Consider the following 26,789-nt stretch of genomic DNA (forward strand, 5'->3'; position numbering starts at 1 on the left):
TTTTATCATTTATATCTGTCCAATTTACCGTACAGTACCCTTCCGAATGTTCTTAACATATATCTGCAGTTTCAGTTATTAGTGACTTTTGTGAACATTAACTAGTATCATAGTAAGCAAATAAAAAACATTCTTATCAGGCAGGTAAGAAATAGGCATACAGTTGTAAATCGATCCGAAGGCAAATTTTAAAAAAGAGTTTAAACCTACAGGAAGCAATTACTGGATTGTCCCAATAGTTATGAGAAAAAAAAATTATGACAAAAAAAAACGTTAATATTATTTTTCTTTAATTTCTAAACACTTAAACAGATACTACATCTCTCTAGAATTTTTGAAATAAATATTGAAGAACAAAATATGCTGTAATCCAAAAATGTAAACAACATAACATATGTATAATATATGTAAAAAAAAAGAAAATTTTTTAGCATTAAAAAGACCAGAGTATGCACAGAAAACTATTTATAAATAAATATACAATGAAAGAAGAAAGCTTATTTGTAGGGAGAATAATCAGCAAAGAGCTGCACAGAATGGTGATTTTAAATTAGAAACTAAACTATGTTCAAGTTATGTTACCTTGTTTTTATAGAAAAACTGATTGTCAAAATCCTGAAAGGTTAATTAAGAAAAATTACTTTTCTTTTCTTGGGCATGGCTGACTAAGTTGATCGTTATTTGCACTCCATTCAGAGGAAGAAAAACACAAGCTTGCATCTTGCTTTGGATTCTGACTATGCTTGAGCACAAGTTTAATTCCTTATGTTTGCATTGGTTAACTCAAGAGACCAACGTTTCCTCCTAATGTTCAAAAACTTGCTTAGTGACAATAAATTGGCACCAGGTAGGTAAGCTTTGCTAAGCGTATGTGGTGGTAATTCATCTAGATTTGTATCTCAGTTACTAGATATACTGCAGATATCTATGCTAATCCATCCACCATGCTATTATGAATTTGTCGAATGTTAATGATCCATCATATTATTATTAATTTATGTCGATCATTAAGCAGTAGATTTTGATGTACTGTACATGAACAATGGAAACCAGTGCCTGTCCTAAAGTACATGCATAAATAATAATAAAAAAATTAAAAAATGCATACCTACACATATAAAACGAATTTTACCTTTACCTGCATGTACCCACATTATCAAATGTCTGTTTGAGCATGATTAACCATTCTTTCTTTCAATTCTTTCAATAGACATTCTTCTTTCATTCTGCATTTGTATTTATCTTTACATATAGTATGTGGCCTCTTGTTCTTTGCATGTCCCATCTACTAATGTTGTAAACAGAAATTGTAGCACTATTTTGATACATGTACGGTAGGAGTAGAACATTAGAACAATCTAGACATAAAAGGCCACTACTTTACTTAATTCTTCTAAAAAAATCAAGTCTAGTTTTAAAATTCCCTAAAGTCTTACTGTCTACCATGCTACTTGGTAGCTTATTCTAACTGTCTATGGTTCTCTGTGTAAAGAAAAATTTCTTAAAATTAGCGTGAAATTTACCCTTAACAAGTTTCCAACTGTTCTTGATGAAGTCATTTTAAAATAACAGTCTTGATCTACCATACTAATTCCCTTCATAATTTTAAACACTTCTATCATGTCAACTCTTATTCTTCTTTTTGAGTATGAAATATATGTTTTAGACAAAGAGGAACATTTAAGGATTGTTTTTATAACTTTACTGGACAGTATAATGAAAAGAACAATGGCTAGAATGATCATTTCAGATTCTCTACCTAGTTTAAGAAGAGAAAATAAAATCTTTATCAGATTGTCAGCACTAAAAAGCTGGATAGAAAAGTGATATGTAGACCAAAATATGTATTTCAACAACAACTGAGATAATCAGTTTTTTGCAATTGGGGTGGCCTACATCCAAAACAACATGGCTGTGTTTTTATTCTTAAACTTTCTCAAAGTGATACATTGGACATGACATGTAAATAGACTGGTATCAGTTATTTTCTAGAGTTATTTATTTAACAGTGTTTTAGCAAACAATACATGCATTTTGCATATTTTCAGCATATGACTGAATGACTTAAGGCTTATCAGATACAAATAGCATGAGATATTTTCACAGACATTTTGATATTGTTTGCTGTTGTCTAGCATTAGCTACTATTGAGTACCGTTCTGTCAGAAATTTTATGTCCTTTCTCATAAAAACAAACCCACAATCATGGACATATATTAGATCTAGTTATAATTTAAGTTCTAAATGTTAATGTATATTTAAACTGTTGAAACTGCAGCTCTGGACTATTGTCATTTATGAGTGGAAATATTTACAAAACAAAACTATTAATTGTTTAAAGTTAAAATACTGGAAATAAATTATTTGAATGAGTGGATGATAACTTTATCTACTCAAAATTTTTAAACTTCTGTAGACATCAGAAAGTATAAGTTATGATGTTAAAAATGCCTCAAATATCAATATCAAAGTGCTTTTAGACCTGTGGGTTTTTTTGGGTTTTGACCCCCACCCCCCTTAAGTCTCTACAAAGTCTGAAATCCCCTCTTGTGTTAACCCCTGAATTTCAAAAACGAATCTTGTGCCACGGTTGCCTTAGATAAAGTCACCCATTAAATAATAAGCAAAAGTACCATTATTAGTAAAAGTACCATTCACTTGAGCTGCTTTCTCTTGAATATGCTGTACACAATCGCCCATGAATAAAATACGCCCTTTTCGGCACGTTCAACAATTTGCAGTTTCGTAGCAATTGACAAAACAACTCTTTTTCTTTTCACTCCCGCACTGGACCCCGACATTTCGGCACGAACTTACGCAAAGCCACTTTCTAACCTCGAGGTGCGGACGCCAACTGAATGAACTCGGAACAAGGCGTCGCCTGCACAGACGGTGCAACCCATACACAATCTTTTCCAAGAAAAGCGTTGAAGCAGATGACAAATGTCAAAAATTTTTGATGAATGGCAGTTGTTGGAATTTGGAAAAAGGGAAGGGAGAGTGTTCAGAACGAGTCCTTTGCATCGGATTAAGTCTAATGGTTTTTCACAGCAGGGGATCGCCTGGCTGGTGCACAGATGCTATACTTTCAATCCTTTTAGAATAATTCTCAGAAACCCATCGACAAAGAAAACTTAAGCTGTGACACACGTAGTGTAAATTCCTGTAGTCGGAATTCTTGGCGGCGAAATCTTGGCGGTCTTGTGATGGCTAACAGTTTTTTTTTTAGGCGATCCCGGATAACCGAATGCATGGTTAACTGAAGACCGGATAATCAAGGTTCCATTGTATTTGCTTTTGTGACCTTTGTCAGTTGCATGTGGCTCCCCTTTAAAGTTCACAGATGCCAATGTATATTTAAAAAAATTTGGAGAGTGGCATTGTGGTGAAACCCCATTCAAGGTAAGCAGACAAGCATGTAAATATAAACGATTTCAGAGATTGAGGGTGGGGGTCTTCTTTCAAAATCCATAGATGAGAATGTAAATCACAATGAAGTCACTCATAGGGGACCTGTTAAGTTTAAACTAATGCAACCAGTCCAGGATCATTTCAAGGATTTTCAAGTAACAGGGTCTTAGCATCCTCTATGGTTCTCATACACAGTCTTAACATATATATAAAATCAAAGGGCTTCCCTTTGGGCTTGGACCACATTCATATGATTGTGTAATATTGATCAGGAGCTATATTGAATATGATGGACAAAAACATTAGGGGCTGGGTACAATAGATCGAGGTTTAAGACTCTGATGCCCCTGCCCCGTTTCCACTGCCACTGCATGGTCCAGGCTTATCTTGGTCATGAGGGCACCATTTCTTCAAAACAACTCATCCACTCACAGCCACATCACCAGGGCACTGGCACTTGAGGTTTATAGTGTGCTTGATAACTATTTACCTTTGCCAAACTTTCCACTTCCATTTCACACCTGAGTGTACATGCCAAACTTGATCATATGTCTTTTTTCCTTTCTAGGACACCGCTCCTTTCTTGAGTTGTTCATCCACCCTGTTGGTCAGTGGTGTTATTTGGCCATTAATTGCTTCTTCTCAGTCCTTCATTTACATAAAAGAAAGACTCTCAGCATAGTGCAGACCATGTACATTAGCATAATATTAATAAATATTGGGCCACGGTGCCTGTATGGATACTCACAGGGCAGGCTGGGAATTGCTGTCCTGTTAGACTGTCCTGTTGGGTTCCATGAGTGCTGCCAGGGGGAGCTGCAAGGTCTGACCCGGAGTGCTCCAAAATGTAGTGCTGTAACTCCCTGGTCTGGCATATAAAGGATCTAACAACTTACCTCAGGGAGTCAGAGTTGGGAGGCAGAGGACAAAACTCAGCTGGAGGAGTGGTAAGAGAGGAAAGACAGACCGAGAGGAAAGGAGAATATTGTCTGAAGTTGTGCAATATTTGCGAGAAACCTGCAAGAGGTATTTATGAATAATACAATCTTTATTTGAAAGTGGGACTTGTGTTGGAGTTGGTGTGTTTGGGGCTTGGGTGCTCAGTGGTGCTCCCTACAGGTCACTATAGATATAGATTTGTTATGTGTTTAGTGATTATATTTGAAGAAAACAACATCCCATACAATCATGTCAAATTTAACAAACCAGAACTCAACCCTTGCCAGATTCCCCAGTCCCCCCCACCTATTCTGCCTCACAACGCGAGGCTAGACCACACTTCACAAAGTCCCAGTCCTTTGAAATGCCAAGAGACAGAGCACGTCAACAACCAATTAAACCCCCAGCAGCAGTGCAGTAAGGATTAAAATTGAGATATCTTAGGATAGTACCATCCAGATGTAAAAATCATTCAATATGATATTTAAGTAGTCTCTCTATTATATAAAAAAAAATCCTGCAATGAGACAAGACTTTTTGGAAGATTTTGTCAAGTCCCGCAAGTCGAGACTTTGGCCATGAAATTTTTTCAAGTCCCGTGGTACTCTCACCTCTCATTCATGTGAATGCTTTTGACAGACACAGTTTTTGCTCTCTCAGCTCTTATAAGTTTTAATGTTTTCCTCACTTTAAGTTCCCAATTAAAGAAGATGTATTATGTCCAAATCTTATTGAAGAATTTCATCACGAAATATGACTACACGGGCAATCCTAGCACCAAGAAATGATTAAGTCAAATGAATTAACGGCAAAAATGTTGATCGGTTACACTGCAAATTTGTTAAATGCATATCAGTAGACTATGCTGAAACTTTTGGTGGTGATCGCGCGGAAGATGAAAACATCAACTTACAATATCCCGAAGATTATCTACAACCGCTAATACTGCCTGGTCTTCCTCCGCACAAATTACTGTAGAAAGAAGGAAGTATCCAAGAAAGGTAACATAGTACATCTTCAGGGGATAAAATTAGACAACAAAGGAGATCTTGATATGCCATTCATATTAAAACGTTAACAGTTTCCCATTAGAATAGCTTTCGCAAAGACACTTTACAAAACTCAGAGCCAAACATTCAAAAAAGTTGTTTTATTTAATAAAGAGAAAGAAACAAAATTCAATCACGGGCTGTTATACGTTGCATTGTCATGATGAAAATCCAAACACAGAATCAAAATTCATTGTGATATTGATGAAAATTTAATTAAAAAAATGTTTTTACTGAAGTTTTACAGTAAAAGTGTAATTTAAAAAGTTTTTGCGTGTTAATTTCAAAGTCAAACAGAACAAAATTTGTATTACGGAACAAATAACTCTAATGCAACATGAAACATAATTTACTTTCAAATTATTAATTAAAAATTGTTTTTACTGAAGTTTTACAGTAAAAGTGTAATTTAAAAAGTTTTTGCATGTCAAGTTCAAAGTCAAACACAACAAAATTTGTATTACGGAACAAATAACTAATGCAACATGAAACATAATTTACTTTCAAATTATTATGTTTTACTATTATTTAATATGGTTAATTACTCACTGTAATGTAAAATAGTTAGTGAATTGTACATCTGCATCCCCATACGCAAGCGGCAAAACCACAAAGAGGCTAGTGTATAGTGCAGGCACGGGGATTGGTGAGCGAAGCTAGCAGGGGCAAAGCCCCCTAGTACAATTAAAAATTGAGATACCTTAGGATAACTACAGTCCAAATACAATAAACCTAGGATATGATGTTAAACTGTCTCCTTAGTTGTGGGAGAGCCTAATAACACTGTAAATTACTAGTTACTTAGAGATTATCAAAATATACATATATTTAGTAAAAGAAATTTCAATATAGCAATTGGAAAAAAACAAAAACAAAAAAAAGTGTCCATTAAAGAAATAGAATGCTGTAAAATGCAGTTTGTTTGGCAGCTGTTGAAGGAGAGAAATCTGGGAAATTACGAATGCAGCTATTTTCAAATTTTCTTTAACTCACAGTTTTTCGAAATGGACAATCTGGCTTCTCTGTTTTGAATCATTTGATCCATGCATACAGTAAGCTGCTGAAATCTCACTGTCCAACTTAAAGCCCTCTCCAATTATTTTAGAGAATAGTTCAGCTATGAATTTCAAATTTTTCAGAGAGACCTTTGATTCTGACAACTTTCCTTCTACAGCTATCTTTCAGTGCAGCTATAGTTTATCACCAAACACTTTGCATTCGGAATCTACAGCAGTTGCTTTTTTGTTGACGGCAGACATCAATTGTTCAAATTCTTGAATACGAGTCGTAAACATTTGCTTAACTTCTTCAAGATGAGCACCAAGTACTTTGTTTTTAATCTTGATTTTACTCTTTTTTCCTGTATTTTTTCATCAATTCTTGTTAGAATGGTTTTAAAGCTTACTGCAAAGTTATTGCTTAAATGTACCTCCTGGTGTTTTATATCCTGAAGCAGCTTGTCATTTCTCTTGTGTGTATCCTTCTTTATATCCTTCATATCCTGGTTTATGTCACTCATTATATCTATACTAATAAAAGGCAAAGCCCTCACTGACTGACTGACTGACTGACTGACTCACTCATCACTAATTCTCCAACTTCCCGTGTAGGTAGAAGGCTGCAATTTGGCAGGCTCATTCCTTACAGCTTACTTACAAAAGTTAGGCAGGTTTCATTTCGAAATTCTACGTGTAATGGTCATAACTGGAACCTGTTTGACTGACTCACTCATCACTAATTCTCCAACTTCCCGTGTAGGTAGAAGGCTGAAATTTGGCAGGCTCATTCCTTACAGCTTACTTACAAACGTTAGGCAGGTTTCATTTCGAAATTCTACGCGTAATGGTCATAACTGGAACCTGTTTTTTGTCCATATACTCTAATGGAGGAGGCGGAGTCACGTATTGCGTCATCACGTATTACGCCTCCTACGTAATCACGTGAACTGAAAACGAGGAAGAGATTTACAGCACAAGTCAAACGCGGGAACGAAGGTAAATGACGTTAATTGTTGACTGTCTTTTAATACTGTGTAAGCATACATATTAACACATGTGCAATTAAACGTGTGCATTTACGGGGTGATTTCTCAGGCTTAAAAGCTCGCCTTTTATTAAAAAGGTAAATGCAAACTCTTTTCATTCTGAAGGGCACAAACCACATTAGATTTCAGCCGTTAAACGTGCAAAAATGTCAGTACACCAGATAAATAAGCGCAACATATTATCAGTTGTATTGTATGCTTACAATACATATAGAAATGTGTTAATCGTTAACTAATATTATGGGATGGTGTTTTTCGACTCGCGCCTTGATTTAAACGATTCCATGTCTTGGTGGGTTTGCTTAGCTTATTGTTAATATCTTTACACCTTTTTTTAAGACTTATTGACTGAAACGGGCTTTCACAAAAAAAGTTAGGGCTTTGCTACAGGATACACCCTCCACAAGTTAAGCAAGTAAAAATAAAACTGTATATTTCTGTTTTATTTAAACCTTTTAAGTTTGTATGCATAGCCCCATTTGGCTGTTTTAGTTTTTTTTTTTCTTTCTTCAGTAATATTAAATCTCCTTAAAGAAAAAGAACATATGCATTTTACTTTTTTTGTATCTCTTTAGTAATATTTTAGTGTAAAAGGATAACCAGTATTTAAACCTTTTATGTTACTTTATAAAGTTATTTTACACAATGTTGAAAAATTAATAAGAAAGCTACATATTTTGGCAGCTGCTGCTTTAATTTTCAATGAAATGAAAAAAGCTCTCCAAGAGAAAACCTCAATGAAGAAGAAACAGTTTGCACTATCTAAAAAGGAGAAACCCTCATTTATAAAGGTTTGCTGCAGATGACTTGACTGAAAATAAATTAATACTTCCTATGTGTATAATACATATTTATCTATTTTACTTATGCCTTTATTCCAGCAACTTGCAACATCTGAGGTACAATTTGTTACATTACTTTTGTTTTTTGCAGCACAGGCAGGTGAAGTGACTTCCTCAGGGTCACACAGTGGTGTCAGTACCAGGATTTGAACTGACAAGCTCCGGGTTTGCTGAAATATTACTGAAGAATGAAAAAAAACGAAAACGAGCAGATAGGGCTATGCATACAAATGTCTATCCATCCATTATCCAACCCGCTATATCCTAAATACAGGAGCCAATAAGTGTATATATATATGTGAATGTATGTATGTATGTATATATGTATGTCTATATTTATATGTATATATATATATGTAGATATGTAAATTTGTATATATATATATATATATATGTATATGTGGATGTGTATATGTATATACAGTAATCCCTCCTCCATCGCGGGGGTTGCGTTCCAGAGCCACCCGCGAAATAAGAAAATCCGCGAAGTAGAAACCATATGTTTATATGGTTATTTTTATTTTGTCATGCTTGGGTCACAGATTTGCGCAGAAACACAGGAGGTTGTAGAGAGACAGGAACGTTATTCAAACACTGCAAACAAACATTTGTCTCTTTTTCAAAAGTTTAAACTGTGCTCCATGACAAGACAGAGATGACAGTTCCGTCTCACAATTAAAAGAATGCAAACATATCTTCCTCTTCAAAGGAGTGCACGTCAGGAGCAAAGCCTGTCAGAAAGAGATAGGAAAGCAAACAAATCAATAGGGCTGTTTGGCTTTCAAGTATGCGAAGCACCACGGCACAAAGCTGTTGAAGGCGGCAGCTCACACCCCCTCCGTCAGGAGCAGAGAAAGAGAGAGAGACAGAGTTTGTTTTTCAATCAAAAATCAATACGTGCCCTTCGAGCTTTTAAGTATGCGAAGCACCGTGCAGCATGTCGCTTCAGGAAGCAGCTGCACAGAAGGTAGCAACGTGAAGATAATCTTTCAGCATTTTTAGACGAGCGTCCGTATAGTCTAGGTGTGCGAACAGCCCCCCTGCTCAATCCCCCTACGTCAGGATCAGAGAAAGTCAGCGCAAGAGAGAGAGAGAGAAAAGTAAGTTGGGTAGCTTCTCAGCCATCTGCCAATAGCGTCCCTTGTATGAAATCAACTGAGGAAGCATGTACCAGAAATTAAAAGACCCATTGTCCGCAGAAATCCGCGAACCAGCAAAAAATCCGCAGTATATATTTAAATATGCTTACATATAAAATCCGCGATGGAGTGAAGCCGCGAAAGGCGAAGCGCGATATAGCGAGGGATTACTGTATATGTATATGTAGATATGTGTATATGTAGATATGTATATATATGTATATATGTTTATGTATATATATATGTTTACATAACCTCTTTAACACACTACTTCTCTGCTGCGAAGCGCGGGTATTTTGCTAGTCATTTATATTCCCTTCGAGTGCAGTAATCATTACCTTCAGCTCAGACAGTTTGTTACCATCCTGTCTGTGCTCCAAAAGTAGAGTTACTAGTGCAGTTGGAGTTGATGCTGTTGATTCACTGGGGGTATTGGTAGTAGGTGACAGCAAGGATAGAGAGGACATGCCTACTTCTGATAACCCGCTTCAGATCTGCGAATTCTCATTGCCCACCTCACTCTCAGTTTGGCTCCCACATTTGCTCTCGGCTAGAGCCGATGCTGCATCAGAAGTTCCCAACTGATCCATTCTTTGCCTGTCTCTACCAACTCATTCTCTGGCAGGCCATATTGTGAACCTGAGACCAGTTTAGTCTTTGATGAAGCTTTATCTACCTTTTCCTTGTCTTTCTGAACCCTTGGTTTCCTGCTCATTCTTTTAAAATATCTGTAATTAAATACTCAAGGGTTGACTCAGGAATGACAGTAAAAAAGCAAAATAACACCGCTGCCAGCGGTGCTCCGTTCTAGACATCCAGCTCTCATAACAGAAGACACTCTCTATAGATATAGACCTGATTGTAACATTAATAAGCACCTAAAAGTCAATGATTATGGATTTCATTACTACTCAATTAAACATATGTATGCTTACATTATATATACATACATACTCTAAATATAACTCAGATTTTGATTGTAAAATGCGTAAGTACCCAATTCAAAGGATGTTTCTATATTCACCAGTGGACCATCTATATTTTAGTCAGTGATTATGAAGTTATCTACTATTTAATTAAACATACTGTATGTGTGATTATATACGTGTTTTTAAACCCAGTCTTCAGTGAAGTGCACTGTACAGCAATAAATGAAACTGAAATAAATACTGCAATTGAAAATCCCCCAACAGCTCATTCTAAAGTTTTCTCATTTGAGGAAAAACAAAGGAATGGATATCCATAACTTAAGAAAAACTAATTTCTTCAAATATAACGTATCAAAAGTCTCAAAAAAATGTTTTATATTATATTAATGTAAGTACAATTTTATTTAATGATATTTTCTGTCAAAAACACCATATGTCAAATAAGTCAAATATGTTGTATACTAAAATACTGATGTATTAACTAAATAAATATTTTCATTATTTCAAAATAATTTAAAAAAAGATGAAACTCTAAATAAAAATATCATTGTAAATTCAAACATAGAAATATAAAGTCCAACCTGAACGATGAAGGAGGTCTGCTATCTGATGTTCTGGTGGAAGTAGATCCAAAAAGTTTGCGTTCATCTTCTCTAGGTGTTAATGGTCTTTTGGTGTTTAGGATTCTGACGGACATCCGTGCCTCATTGATAATTTCAGCACTGGTTTTCTGATTTGATGAGGATTTCATATAAAAAGGCTCTGTTTTCTTTTTCACTGAAGACATTTTTAACAATAGCAAAGCAAAAAAAGTCAGCTAGGAATGAAAAAAAAAAGTGTTAATATCTAAGTAAATATAGAAATATGAAAAAACTGAAAAATATGGTTTTCATTACCATCCATCCATCCATTATTCAGCCTGCTATATCCTAACACAGGGTCACGGGGCTCCGCTAGAGCCAATCCCAGCCAACACAGGGCGCAAGGCAGAAACAAATCCTGGGCAGGGCGGATCACCAATGCACCTAACCTGCATGTCTTTGGACTGTGGGAGGAAACCGGAGCACCTGGAGGAAACCCATGCAGACGCAGGGAGAACATGCAAACTCCACGCAAGGAGGACATGGGAAGCGAATTCAAGTCTCCTTACCGCGAGGCAGCAGCGCTGGTTTTCATTACACAAATTTAAATTTAGCACATTAAGCATATTTAATTTTTGCAATAATAATATATTTAGAATGAAGCAGCATAATGGCATACAGGCTAGAGCTGCTTCATATCTCCAGTGACCTATGTTCAAATCTGAACACAGGTAATACAGGTGTACTGCACTCACATTCTCCCTGTGGTTCAGCAGGCTTTCTAAAGATTTCTGGTACCTCCCAGTTCTTACAGACATTCAGTTGGCTGGTGAATGGCCTGTTATTAGAGCCTGTGTATATATCAGTGAAAATTCCCTGATGCATTTTCTATGGTTGGCCCCTGCCTAGCACCTGATGTTGCCAGGAATAGTGCATACATGCCACTACTATGCATGGAAATAACTGGATATGCAAAATAAACTGATCAATATTTTTGTCACCTTGAGTTTATTGTGGTGGGATGTGCACTGATATACTCCTTGAATATTTTTATAGATACGAAAACTAAATCTGAAAGTGGACAAGTTAAGGACAAGTGGAAAATGTAAGAAGAACATCAAAAATATGCTGGGTAGGATTTATGTATTTTAATAGCATGTTTTCCAATGTAACGGGGTCAGTTAACCATTACAGTAAGTAGTTACTCTAAATTAAGAACAGAAAATGAAAATCTGGTTTTCCTATCACCCCCTATTTTATTCATTCAATTTCTATTACTGTCTTAATCTCCAAAGCGCACTATTATCTACTATACAACATTTACATATGGTATATGCATAATGCAAAAAAAATTAAAGTAAAGTAACTGGGTGAATAAAAACAGACAAATGAAACAGGAAACAAGACACTACTTACTCAAACATGAATCTTATATGGGTGATATATTACCTCAATAAACAAAACATTTTATACGAGGAAACTTATGGAGGCCTTTTATGTGGGTAATTACTGCATTATTTTTTCTTAAAGTAATGTTTTTTAATTGGTTTCAGATTTTCAGAACAATGCTCACCTTATAAGATAAATAAATTATATACAGTATGTGTATAGTTCAAGTTCAAGTACTTTATTGTCATTGTGTAACACAACGAAATTACTTTTTGTGACAGCCCCAAGGTGCATTTAAAGAAAAGTCAAATAATTCCAACTATGTCATATACAATATTAAGTGATCAAGTAACCAGATGAAATTATTATATCAAGAGGACTGAATTTGTCTGAATTTGAGAAATGGACACTTAGAAAAACCCAAAACATCATTTATAGCTCATTTTTAGATATCCCAAATTTAGAAGCTTTAGAAAGGGCTAATTTGGTACAGAACACATTATGACTTCAAAGCAAACACCAAAGGATTAGTCCAAAGTGATACAGTCCAGCCAATTACAAGGGAAGCCAGAAATACTGAGATAAATAAAAATGTACATTTCAATTGCATCAAGTAACAAATATGCATGTCAGACGTTTGTCAAGGCTATACTTGTGTATACCTCTAGACTGAAGATGATAATTGCAGACAAATATGCATGTTCAGTACACTGAAGGATGCTGGAAAGGCCTTGGAAACTCATCTTGTAGACTGTTATTTTGTATCCACTGATTATAAAACACTAAATTATAATTCTACATTAAACTGAAAAATACCATTACAAATTTGAAAAAGCTCACTGAAAACTATTGTCATGTCATGTTTGTTTGTGCGTTTCTGTTTGCAAATAAATGAAAGCTTCTTAATTATTATAAATTGTAAATGACCGTACATTATGGTTCTTTTCTCAGTATCCTGCTGTGACACTTGGTGGCACTGCTACATTGCCAACATAGTACTCTTACAAATGGAAAGTGAAAGCAGAGGCACTAGGAGCTTTGCAATTCAAAGATAAAATGTTTTCATCTATTTTAAATAACAAGGTCCAGTACATACATAAAGTATAACATTGTAAAATGCCTAGTGTGGGAAGATTAACCAGTTGGCCTAGGTCATCAGAAATGTCAGAATATGACTGTGACTTGTCTGTTATAAACTACACACTCCCCTAGTGGTTTATTATCTAAAGAAATTTGTTTGACTGGAGTTTTTGTTTTCATCTTCTTTATTGTCAGCTGTACTTCTAAGTTATCAACTACATGAACTCGTAATAGTTTGTTTATTTATTTTCAGTATCAAACTAGCTTTGTATTTAATTTCTGCATTTATGTATGAAAATGCTAATAGCTAGTGCTAATATAACCACTTTACAAGGCTGAGGATTAGTTTAATTTTGTCTGGTTTAAACAGGAAAACGTGAAATTTGTCTTCTAATTGCATCCACATAGACAAAAACAAAAATCTAAGACATAAAGACTACAGGTTAACATTTCATAAAATTTAGACACATTTATAGTATATCATTTAAAAACAATCCTTTGATATGTAAAAAGATTTCACCTAGACATATTCATCATACTTATTAGAACAGTTTCTATACCCCTAAATGCTATGCTACCTCTGATGCTTTTTTAAAAACATGCATGGCACTGGGAAGAAAAGAATTTCTGGAGCAGTTTGTATGGTTTGTTAAAACATCTATTGTCCTGCTTAGCTTGAGGAACCAAATGCAGTCCACTCCTAAGATTATTTAATTTCTTTATCATCTCCCTCTTACACATGCTTATGAAGTCATTGAAATCAAACCCAATAATTTTGGTCATTTGATAACCCCTTGGAGCGTTTTTAAACCATTGATTTGCTAAGCAGCTAAACCAGAAACTGAAGACAGCAGTAAAGACAAATTTGATCATGCTGCAATAAAAAGACAGTATGAACTTGTCCATTTTGTATAGTCTAATTTTATGTAGGAGAATTAGGTGCTGACTGTTTTTAGAACATATATTTATTTATTAATATTCCAGTTTAAATCATTAGTGTAAGTTCCTAGATATTTATATCACATCATTACTTCTACCTCCTCTTCCAGAACTATAATGCACAAATTTATATTTGTGAATGCTTAATATTACTTCTTTAGTGTGTTTAACAATGACAGAAATATTATTATTACATCATTAAATTAATAAACAGCCTGCTTTTTAGTAAATGGCATTAATCCTCCCTACATATGTCTCCTCATCACCATAGCACCATCAGCATACTTGAACTTGCTATAGCCCTCGAAGCCTGCACTCAAGGGAAGAGCGTTATACAAGAATGAACTGAACTGAACTGAACTGAACTGAACTTGATAATGGAACAATGATGATCTTCTTCTAAGCCACTGGTATATAATACTGCCTTTTTGATTTTGATTTAGCACAGAGATTTATCAACTTCAGCAATGCTGAGCATATAACCCTAACCCTAATCCATTAGAACTGTTTTGCTTATTTTTTAATTTTGGGTACTAAAATCACGGGTTTAAAATATTAAATAAAAGACATTCAGTTCATTAGCAAAGAGTGTGTGGCCTTTAACAGCTGGAGAGGTCACCCGTTTTAGCACCTAATCCTGTGAACTAAACTTGTTTGTTTTCCTCTGTAAGTCATTTTACTCTGTTTACTCTGTAAAGGAAGTTTTCTGCCTTCCTCAGTTTTCCTGGAAAGCATGATGTTATTCCAGAAGAAGTCCTTTGATATTTTTGATGATATATTGCCTACTATTAGGGCACACTTCCTAATATTCTCCTCAATGATCATTTACCACGAGAAATTCACACATCCAAATGTGGAGAAACATAAAACTACTGTACATTTGAACAACTGAAAAATTGTGAAGAGAACAGGCAGTTCAGCCCAACAAGCTCATCCATCCTATTCATAAGATTGTCAAGAATAATAGATTTGAAAGTCCCTACCATCCTTCTCTCTACCACACCACTTAGTATAAAGTAACACTAACTGTAACAAAGATTTGGTTAAATTCATGCTGCAGATGGTGGTGGACTTCATCTAGACTATCCACTCTTAATATATAATCCAACACTAAAACCAATGTACTTATATTACATTGACTTAATGTCTTGCATTTCTGTGATGCCTCAGACCTCCAGCCACAGTCATCTTCCTGTGACCAGAGCATTAACAGTCATGAACCAAAGATGGACCAGGGTGAGTGAGCAAACAAGCAAAACTTACTTGTCCAAAGTGAAGCATAGGTTACTTAAAATCATAAAAATTTTAAAGTACTTCAAAATGTGTATAAAACATTGAGTACAAATCAATAAATAAATCATTAAAATTCTTGCCATTAAAATTCAAACTGTGTTTTGGGAATCAATAAATAAATATTTTAAAAATAATAACTGTAAATAAACACCTTTGAAATCAAGGTTTATGGAGAGGTAACAGTTAATAATATAGCTAATTTTTTTTTCTAATATGGCTTCTATGTTATTACTTTAAGCTGTATTATATACAAAAAGCTATGAATCATTATATATACAATGCTATGATTATTTAAAGTATTAATAATACTGAGCTGGTACATGTTTCAGCAGTTAACAGGCAGGACAAAATAAGATCTCATGGAAAACTCAAAACTCAACTAAAAAGTAAAGTAATTGTCTGTGTCATTAAGCAATATCAACTGCAATAAACAAATACTGCTTACACTTTATTTGTTTATAGGGTTAGTATTGCATTGTATACAGACTACAGTGAAATTCTTACTTGCATGTACTTATCAATATGCAACACGTCAGTACTCTTTAGTGTCACGATTAATAAGTATAACAATCTTATCTTAAAAATTCTGTCTTAAATATCTTCCATAAATAACTTCCTGCTACAGTATTTTATTGTAAACTCAGTATTGGGAACCAGGTACTTTATAGCACTACAATTTTTTTTAAAATAATGAATCCAGAAACCACCACAATTTTGATTTTCATGCTTTTAGGGGTCCATGGGGTTTATAAAGCGTTCTCAGACCAAATAACCAAATATTTTACAACTGGTTAAACCTCTATAAATTTCTGTCCTTTACTTAAGCACTAGCAAAATACCCGCGCTTCGCAGCGGAGAAGTAGTGTGTTAAAGAGGTTATGAAAAAGTAAAGGAAACATTTTAAAAATAACGTAACATGATTGTCAATGTAATTGTGTTGTCATTGTTATGAGTGTTGCTGTCATATATATATATACATATACACATATACACACACATATACACACATATACAGATATATTATATATACATATACACATATATTTTTTATATATATATTTTTTATATATATATATATATATATATATATATATATATATATATATATATATATATATACACACATACATACATACATACATGCATATACACACATAGATGCACTTACAATAACATAGAAATCAATATAAACAACATTAACATCATTATCATATGAGAATATGAAGTAATATATAAGAAGCACATTTCATATAAATATAAATTATTAAACAGTAAAATCTTCTTCTATAATTTGCTACCGTGGCTTTTCGTTGGTCTGTCCAGGATTTGAAATCACCTGTAGCTTGCAAACCGTTTCACCTATTGACTTGAAATCTGGTACACATATAATACGTGACGTCTGCTATCCGCTTTATGGGTGATGATTGTATTACTCTTTTTATGTTTATTTTATTTTAGAATCAACTCCTATCTGCGCACACCAGGGCGGCCGTGGGCAGATGCGTATGGTGTATTCACTCCATGTTAGCGTGCATTGCGCTGTCACTGGTATTTTGATAAAAGAATTTGAACAACATATAAGAAGCGTATAAATTATTAAACAGTAAAACATTAACATTTAAGAAGTAAAGTTACATTAAGTACTACTGCAGTGCCTTCGGGTATACCTCATTTTTTGTTTGCCCATTACATGCTTAAATGTATACATTTTTTGGTGCACCTACCCGAGAACACGCGACATATAACCGAGCGTGGGAGAAGCATGGATTTTAAACACGCGTTGAGTTGATCTGCTGGTCTCCCTCGTGGAATAACTGGTAATGTTTGACTAAAATCTACAGCGAGTAAAACGACATTACCTCCTATTTTTTTTTTTACGATCTCTGAGATCTTGCTTTTTTCGGTTCAAGGCTTCATAAGCTCTTTTATGTTGTATGGTGTACTTATCCCAAACCATCATCTTTGAATGTTGCAAGACTTTCGCCTTGTATGTAGATCGGGGTAATTACATTCATTGCATTCCTAGTCTGAATCACAATGTGATTGTATGGGTGGTTACCTGGCACTGTAGGGTTGCCACCCGTCCTTTAAAATACGGAATCGTGCCGCGTTTGAGAATGAAATTGCGCGTCCCGTTTTGAATCAATACTGGACGGGATTTATCCCGTATTTTTTTTATCATTTTTTTTTTAAAGCAGCGTCTCATGCAAATCATCCCACACGCATTTTATGAAGATGCCTCCTTTCCTACTTTTGATTGGGTAATACTTGATGTCATCGTTAGTTTGATTGGTGTTTTTAACTGTCCAGTGAGGAGGGCGTGTCTTTTAAGTACAGTCTGCAAAGTGTTGGCACTGAGATGTGGCGTCAGCGCCATACTTGAAGCCCCTAACGTTGCGGTCAGCAAGTCGGCTAACATCCGCCATGTGCCGTCTTTCAGTTGCGAGAAGCAGATCATAGAATGGTTGAAACTGTTGTCCCTAACGTTGCGCCACGGCGTGTGGTTCGTTTATACCTCGTGTGTTCTCATTAAACTTTTATCTCGCGAATATGTTATTGCAATCTGCAGCGGGAGCGTTTCTATAAACTTAATTTAAACTTACATTTTACACCGTGCTTTCTTTCCCTTATGAACATGCTTGTATGCTTAACTCGCTCCGTTCTCAATTGTTTAATTAATTTTTTGCTCTTAGCTGTTCGCGGCTCTTCCTCCATTTCCCCCTACTTCGTTCTTTTATCTCGCGAATATGTTATTGCAATCCTTAACGGGAGCGTTTCAATAAACTGATTGAAAATAGTTTTGCATTTACCTTTTTAGTAAAAGGCGAGCTTTTAAGCCTGAGAAATCAGCCCGTAAATGCACACGTTTAATTGCACATGTGTTAATATGTATGGTTACACAGTATTAAAAGACAGTGAACAACGTCAGTTACCTTTGTTCCCGCGTTTGATAAAAGGTGAGCTTTTAAGCCTGAGAAATCACCCCGTAAATGCACACGTTTAATTGCACATGTGTTAATATGTATGCTTACACAGTATTAAAAGACAGTCAAAAATTAACGTCATTTACCTTCGTTCCCGCGTGTGACTCGTGCTGTAAATCTCTTCCTTGTTTTTAGTTCACGTGATTACGTAGGAGGCGTGATGACGCGATACGTGACTCCGCCTCCTCCATTACAGTGTATGGACAAAAAATATGTTCCAGTTATGACCATTACGCTTTGAATTTCGAAATGAAACCTGCCTAACTTTTGTAAGTAAGCTGTAAGGAATGAGCCTGCCAAATTTCAGCCTTCCACCTACACGGGAAGTTGGAGAATTAGTCATGAGTGAGTCAGTGAGTCAGTGAGGGCTTTGCCTTTTATTATTATAGATTCTCAGACTTGGTATCTATAATAATAACTAACTATGACAGGTTCCTAATTGAAGGCGGATAGCCAATGTGAACCAAAAGCTTCATGAAACTTCATGAACTTACAGCACTCTTTTGATCTTAGTTAGCACATCAGCCAGCCCACAAATAAGGGAGGACACATTCAAGATTCAGTGATTTCAAAAAGGATTAAAGCTGACATGATGCAGGTTGTGGGTATTGGTATATAGGACTATTTTGAATATAATCCCTCAATAATGCTAATAAGTGTAGCAAATTAGTTGGAAATTTGTAATGCTAAGGTGAGCGCTGCAGTTGACATTGTGGCCCCTGAAAAGACTGTTAAGTAATCCTCTAGCACTATCATACCTTGGAAGACTCAAAGAGTATCTGATTTCAAGAAACATGCCAGTGTGCTGAGCATGTATCAATCCCCCTAAACTCAAACTTAGATCTGCTACACCGTCAAAAAATATTACATTAAATTGTTTTTGTAACAGTGGTGCTGGTTGTTCTGCTGTTCTTCTCCCAAAGCTCATGGTCCCATCCCTATATACATAAATACCCATAAACACACTCAATACCAATTTTAACTATACAGGACACTCCATACAGATAGCCCCATATATTATATATATATTATATATATATATATATATATATATATATATATATACACACACACACATACATACATACATAAATATACACAAAAAACACTCAATACGAATTTAATGCATGACAGATGCACCAGATCAGATAACTCACATATATACATAAATATATACAAAACAGTTCATACAGACTTTATCTCCACAAGAATCCTGACACCAGAGCCCAATGTTGTATTGTCCGTATGGGGTGGGGAGAACATCAGAAGATGAAAGGCAGATTTTGTGAATGAAGGAAGATTCGAAGATAGTGCTATCCTGAAAGTAAAAAAGTTTCAAATCTCACCCTCTGAAAATTGGCTAGCTAGGGCCTCACCAACATTGTCCATGCCGACAGAAGGCTGGTCATTCCTAACTTTTTAAATTGGTGTTCATAGAATCTGTCTTTTCTTTCTTTTCCTTATCTGTAACTGCTGTAGATCGGCCATTTTTACAGATTACTTCCTTCTCCCCTTTTCAGTTTTGGCGGTTAGACCCGTCATTGGTTAACGACTGGAACAGTTTCAGATGGACACTTCAAGATCCCACTCACCCAAGGCAGTGCTGTCAATCACCACCTTGTGGCTCAGAGTCCTGTCCTGCGAAAAGCTCCCCCAACTGAATTTAAATGTGTGGAAGTCCAGGCAGTGACTAGCAACACACAAAACAAAAAAAAAAAAAAAAACACAACAGAGTGTACAATACAAAGCACATGGGCATAATATACTACAATGTTATTATTACAATATACTACTTTATGTGGTAGTACTACAAGTGTAAATGGAGAAAAACTAAACTGATAGTCCACTATGAAATACAGAAGATACAAATAACTGAATATAACAACGTAGTCCACCATGAGAGGAAGTCCTATTTCACTAATTCACTAAAATTATAAATGATAATGCTGGTAACCCAAAAGCTTTATTCTCAAGCTTTGATTGTCTTCTAAATCCAGCTCACCGAGGGAATTACCTGCTAAAAACTAGAAATTACCCGGCTAATACTGCGGAACATTTTAAAAAACTGATAAAAACCCATTATTTTAATTTGCCTTTTTTGTGGCTGCATTTTAGTTGTACTCCTAATAGACTATCAAAAACATAGAATTACCGTATTTTTTGCACCATAAGACGCACCTGACCATTAGACGCACCTAGGTTTAGAGGAGGAAAACAAGAAAAAAAAAATATTCTGAACCAAATGGTGCACTAATATGTTTAATAAAATATAGCAGAATATTATTTCAACCATGTAAATTCAACAGCGGTATTAAGAAACATCATCACTGTCATTAACAAATAAGGAGAGACTTTAAGGTTCAAGTACTCTTCTAGTTTTATGGAAACCCCAAGAAGTTCTCATCGCTAGTGTCAGAATTTATTAAGCTCAGCTGCTCACAATCACTTTGCAGGAGCACGTACCTATCATCACGCGGCATAACCTGTCCAAAGCCACCAGGGGACAAAGCACGTTTGGACCAATGCTCCCTGAAGTTATATCGCCAGTCTAGTCACATCTATATTTGTAATGCCACAAAGCCCTTCATCTCATGTTTTGTTGTGGGTTTCCAGTTTGAAAAACGAGAATGCGGTGCAAGCACAGCCCTCGATTCAAAAAATTGCTCTTCATACCTGTTTGTCTCGTCTGACAGTAGCTGAAAGACAGCTTCAGGAAAGAACAGCTTGAAGTAGTCCAGCGGCTGGTAATCTGTCGAGTCCAACAGCAAGCCATACTGTCTTGTGAAGTCCGGTAGCCAGTTTGGCTCCCACGGATCAATGTCTAGGTATTCCTCCCACACGAACCTTGCCATAGGTGCATCGGCTGCACGAATGGTGTCCCGATCAGCTGATGCCAGTTCCTCACTCTCTTGTTCGATCTCCTGATCACTCTCAACAAAATCAGATTCTGAAAAATCAGAGTCCGACTCAGTGATATTGCGCAAAACATCGTCTGCTGAGTATTTTGTTTTCTGCACTTGCTTCGCTCCCTCATGAGATGTAGATGCCATCTTGCCTTTGCTTATATTTGTTTACATTTCGCAACTCACGCACACGCAAGGATTAGATGCAGAGTCAATGAGTCTAACATTCCTCCAAGCACAGAGGGAATGCCTGAAATGTAACAGTGAGTTTTGTCGCCCTCTACCCCTGGATGTCGACTTTTGTCAGGTAATACACATCATGGTCTGTGTCGCAATATTCGCTCCATAAGACGCAAAGACATTTCCAACCTGCTTTTGGGAAAAAAAATTGCGTCTTATGGTGCGAAAAATATGGTATATTCTTCAGGGATTTCCAATTTTACTATTCTGTACTTTTCCCTGCAGGCTTTTCCTTTTCTTTTGTGGTGGGCGATTTGCACCACCACCACCTGATCATGGCACCATGCTACCACCTGTGATGATGCTGGTGCCTCAGCTGTCCATGAGACCAACTTCATCAAATCCTCTCATCTGAAGGGAAGAGTAATGAATTAAGAACATTTATGTCAGGTAGAATGCCCAGTGAGCTGGGCGGTCTTTTGGCTGTGGAACCCCGATTTTGTTTTTTTTTTTCTCAGGCTTAACTGTAGTTTTTTTTTTTTTTTTTTTTTTGTCAACCCGGCCATCTGATCATATCACCAGACTCATCTTTAGAGACTTACATCAAGATATTGTATATAAAGATGTTATTCTTCCACTTGCTATTTATCTGTTTTTAAGGTTGTATAGATTTATTTGGTTTTTTTTTGGTACTTATTCTTTAATATTATTGCCTAATCTTATTTGTTTTTCTTTTCTTGTGACTTTCTCTTTGACATTTTGTAAAGCACTTGTGCTACATTGTTTGTATGAAAATGTGCTATATAAATAAATGTTGTTGTTATCGCTGTTGACAGCAGACAGATATACACAGAATTTTACAAAAAAACATTCTCTGTTAAATTAGGGCCATAAATTTTGAGACAAAAAGCTGCTACCCTAAAACACTATGTCAGATGTCAATTTATGTTCATCTCTAGAAAAGTAAAAACCTTTTAGATTATGCATCCTACTGTTCAATTTCCTTATTGAACAAAGTTTTTAAGTATATGACCATATTTCTCCCAAATAGAATTGAAATTGTGCGGTGATCGTCTGGGTTAGCTACAGACTCCCTGTTGCATTCATGAGCCTCTGGAACCCAGATCGTCAATAGTCATAATCGAGATGAGCTGGGCAGATGAGGACACAAACATATAGCAAGGGGCAGGTGCAAATGTGAACTAGTACTTTTATTTAATATCCAAAAATAAAAAGTGTTCAAACAGTGCAGTGCAAAAATCTTCAATAAATAAATAATCCATACAAATCATGAAGTATGGAGGTTAAATATTGATAATAAATAATAATTCCATTAAGATTGAGGTTAAAATCCCAAGAAACTCAAGAACCCTATGCGTCTGTTTAAATCTGGCCTCTCCTCCACTCATCCTAACAAGACCTTGCACTAGGAGGAGACACCCGCCAGCAGGTGCAGTCAACTATCACTTCACAGACCGACTCCGGTACCTGCTGGCCATGGCTTCCAATCGGAGCCTCACACATCCCATGCCGCCAGTCCCACAGTGTTTGCGGGAGACACCGCACATTGGGTTTTTCCTGCTCCCTGGAAAAACGCTCAGTAGGAGCGCTCCTTCCTCAGCCTCCTACAGCCTGCCTCTCACTCCTTGCAGCTTGGGCACTGGCTCTCTCTCTCTCTCTCTCTCTCTCTCTCCCCATCCATGTCCCTTTCTCCTTCCCTCCATTTAACCTTAATCTCTCCCTCTCATCCTTCTGTTCTTCTCATGGCCATTCTATTTTCATTCTTGCCCTTCTCCTCCCTCTGCAAGGCTACTTTATACTTCTCCTCTGCAACTGGGTGCAGATGCAACACAACGCTACATCTGAGGCATAACTGAATTCACAAAGGACATCTCTGTTATGACTATTGACGATCCAGGTTCAAGAGACTTCCTAATGCAACGCGGAATGTGGAGCCTGACCAATCCGCCTGCCTCCACTCGTGTATGCGGCACAATCAGCCAAGTACCTCAATTTGCCACAGAGTGAAACACGCACCAGATTAGTTATTTAAAACTTGCTTGATGCTAAGAAGTGAAATTACTAGAATAGATGAAGAACAAGCCAGGCGTCCAAGTGAGGCTCTTCATAGGAAAAGGCAGGCTCTGCATACAGAACTCTACATCTTGACAACTAAAGAAACTGAACAACTTATCTATAAATCAAGACATCATTACTATGAACACGGAGAGAAAGCTAATAAGCTTTTAGCTCAACAAAGCCACAAGCAAGAAGTTCGCAATGCAATCCCAGTAATCACCAACACTAATGGAGATGAAATCATTGACCATAAAAATATAATGCACACATTTAGAGACTACTATAAAACCTTATATTCTACTGAGTTTAAAGAAGACAACACACAATCTAATGCATTTCTAGATACATTACAGATACCACAAATAGATACTTTTAGTGTTGAGGAACTGGATAAACCTCTGACCCTATCAGAATTACAAGATGCTATAAAGTCACTTCAAGGCGGGAAATCAGCAGGCTCTGATGGCTACCCTATAGAATTTTATAAGAAATTCTCCACTCAGCTAGCTCCCTTCTTATTGGCAACATTTACAGAAGCTAGAGACAATCAAATTCTACCTCAAACCTTTCGTCAAGCATTAATCACTGTCTTTCCTAAACAAAATAAGGACTTGTTACAATGTGCATCATACAGACCAATTTCACTTCTGAATAATGATGTTAAGATACTCTCAAAAATGATAGCTAGAAGGATGGAGAAAGTGCTGCCTTCGGTAATATCACAGGATCAAACTGGATTTATTAAAGGCCGACACTTATCTTCCAATCTTCAACGCCTGTTTAATCTTAATACATAATTCGCCTGCCTCCACACTCACTCACTCACGTCTGTCCGAAGCCGAATGCGCAGTCGCCTTCTGCGCAGCTGGCCAAAAAACCTTACGAGACCGACATCCAACCCCAACATCGCGTCAGGTGGCAGATTTACGGCCGTAAAAATTCAAAGAGAAAGGCGACTTTGATTAAAGCTCTAGAGACCTGAAAGGCGATTTCGACTACAGCTTGAGGCCTAATTATGCATTCTGATTCAATTACGCATTCATTCAATACACCTATATCAGGTTTGTGGTGCTTATACTTATTACTATTCCATATTGTACTGGAACATTCATCATTCAATATTATACTATAGGCCTGGAAAATTCATCAACTAACAGTACAAGCCTGTACAGTAATGAGTAAAGCGGACTACAATCATTACAAAACAACTTCTTCGTTACTTATCATTTGTTCTTCATACACTGCTGACACAAACTCGTGCCCATTTCATCTTACGTTGTCGAAACGGGCTCTTTGTCTAGTGTAATATATTCACCAGTAAAGTCAAACACCCCAGACATATTATTATCATTGGATGCAGAAAAAGCATTTGATATGATTGAATGGAACTACCTTTTCACTGCAATGGAGAAATTTGGGTTTGGCCCGAATATTTGTGCATGGATCAAACAACTGTACACCAGTCCAGAAGCTTCAGTCTGCATTAACAACATCTGTTCAGACTACTTTAAACTAGAACGTGGCACCAGACAAAGATGCCCCTTGTCACCACTGCTGTTTGCAATCGCCATTGAACCACTGGCAGTCCACTGTCGAAATTCTTATCAGATAAAGGGGATTATCCGAGAAGGACTGGAACAGAAAATTTCTCTATATGCAGATGATATGGTTTTATATATATCAGACCCAGAAAACACTGTGCCTGCAGTTTTAACAGCACTTTCAGATTTTCAAAAGATCTCTGATCTCAGAATTAATTTGAATAAAAGTATACTCTTTCCAGTGAATTCACAAGCATATAATATCAGATTGGACACCCTACATTTTACCATAGCAGATCAGTTTAAATACCTAGGGGTAAATATCACAAGTAAACATAAAGCTCCTTATCAACAAAATTTCACCATCTGTATGGAAAAAATTAAGCAAGACTTGCATAGATGGACAACACTTCATCTCACTCTAGCCGGAAGAATTAACGTTGTTAAGATGAATATCCTTCCTAAGCTTCTTTTTTATTTCAAAACATCCCAATATATATCAATAAATCATTTTTTAAGCAATTAGATTCAACCATAACCTCATTTATTTGAAACTCAAAACATTCACATATCCGAAGAGTGACCCTACAAAGACCTCAGGCAGAAGGTGGCATGGTTCTACCTAATTTTCAGTTTTATTACTGGGCAGCAAACATACAAGGCATAAAAACCTGGGCACAAATAAATGAACATACACAGGCCTGGTCTGCTATAGAAGTAAAATCTTGCAGCACTTCTTTATACTCCCTGCTCTGCGCTCCAATAAATGCAAGTTATCGCAAATATACTATTAACCCAATTGTGCTTCACTCACTCAGAACATGGAACCAATTTAGAAAGCAATTTAAGATGGAAAATCTTCTATCTGTGGCACCCCTGCAAGAGAACCACCTCTTTCAACCCTCGCAAACATATCCTGTTTTTAATATCTGGAAAAGATTTGGGATTAAATTGCTCAGAGATCTTTATATAGACAATATCTTTGCATCCTTTGAACAATTACATTCCAAATTTAACCTTCCAGCTACACATTTCTTTCACTATCTTCAAATTAGAAACTTTGTCAAACAGAACCTGCCCGATTTTCCTCATCTCGTACCCTCCACCATGCTGGAAAAAATACTGCTCAACTTCGAGGACTTAGACACCATTTCTGCAATATATAAAATTTTATTAGAGTCCCTCCCTTTCAAAGATCCAAGAGGACAATGGGAAAAAGATCTCTTAATATATCAGAAAAGGAGTGGAAGGTAGCAATGCAGAGAATTCACTCGAGCTCCATATGCGCAAAGCATAGAATTATTCAACTCAAAATTATATATCGAGCTCATCTGTCTCGCTTAAAACTGTCCAGATGGATTTGAAATGGATAAGGACAAGCAAACTATGATTGCATTCATTACACTTTTGGCATGCAGACTGATTTTGTTAAATTGGAAGAATCCTAACTCTCAGTCAGTGGGAAAC

At 36.2% G+C, this 26,789-nt stretch overlaps 1 protein-coding gene across 3 annotated transcripts in view; it reads right to left on the reverse strand.

The window, feature by feature from the left end:
- Positions 1–26,789, reverse strand: part of armc2 (armadillo repeat containing 2) — a 222,293-nt gene that overhangs the window by 157,168 nt on the left and 38,336 nt on the right. For all 3 annotated transcript variants that reach the window (XM_028797612.2, XM_051925611.1, XM_028797613.2), the window contains exon 4: positions 10,935–11,170. In XM_028797612.2, coding sequence (XP_028653445.1) covers positions 10,935–11,140 — 206 coding nt within the window. In that variant the 5' untranslated portion in view covers positions 11,141–11,170. The remainder of the gene's footprint in view (positions 1–10,934; positions 11,171–26,789) is intronic.

The sequence above is a fragment of the Erpetoichthys calabaricus genome, chromosome 3, assembly GCF_900747795.2.
Source record: "Erpetoichthys calabaricus chromosome 3, fErpCal1.3, whole genome shotgun sequence".
In the NCBI taxonomy this organism is placed as follows: Eukaryota; Metazoa; Chordata; class Cladistia; order Polypteriformes; family Polypteridae; genus Erpetoichthys; species Erpetoichthys calabaricus.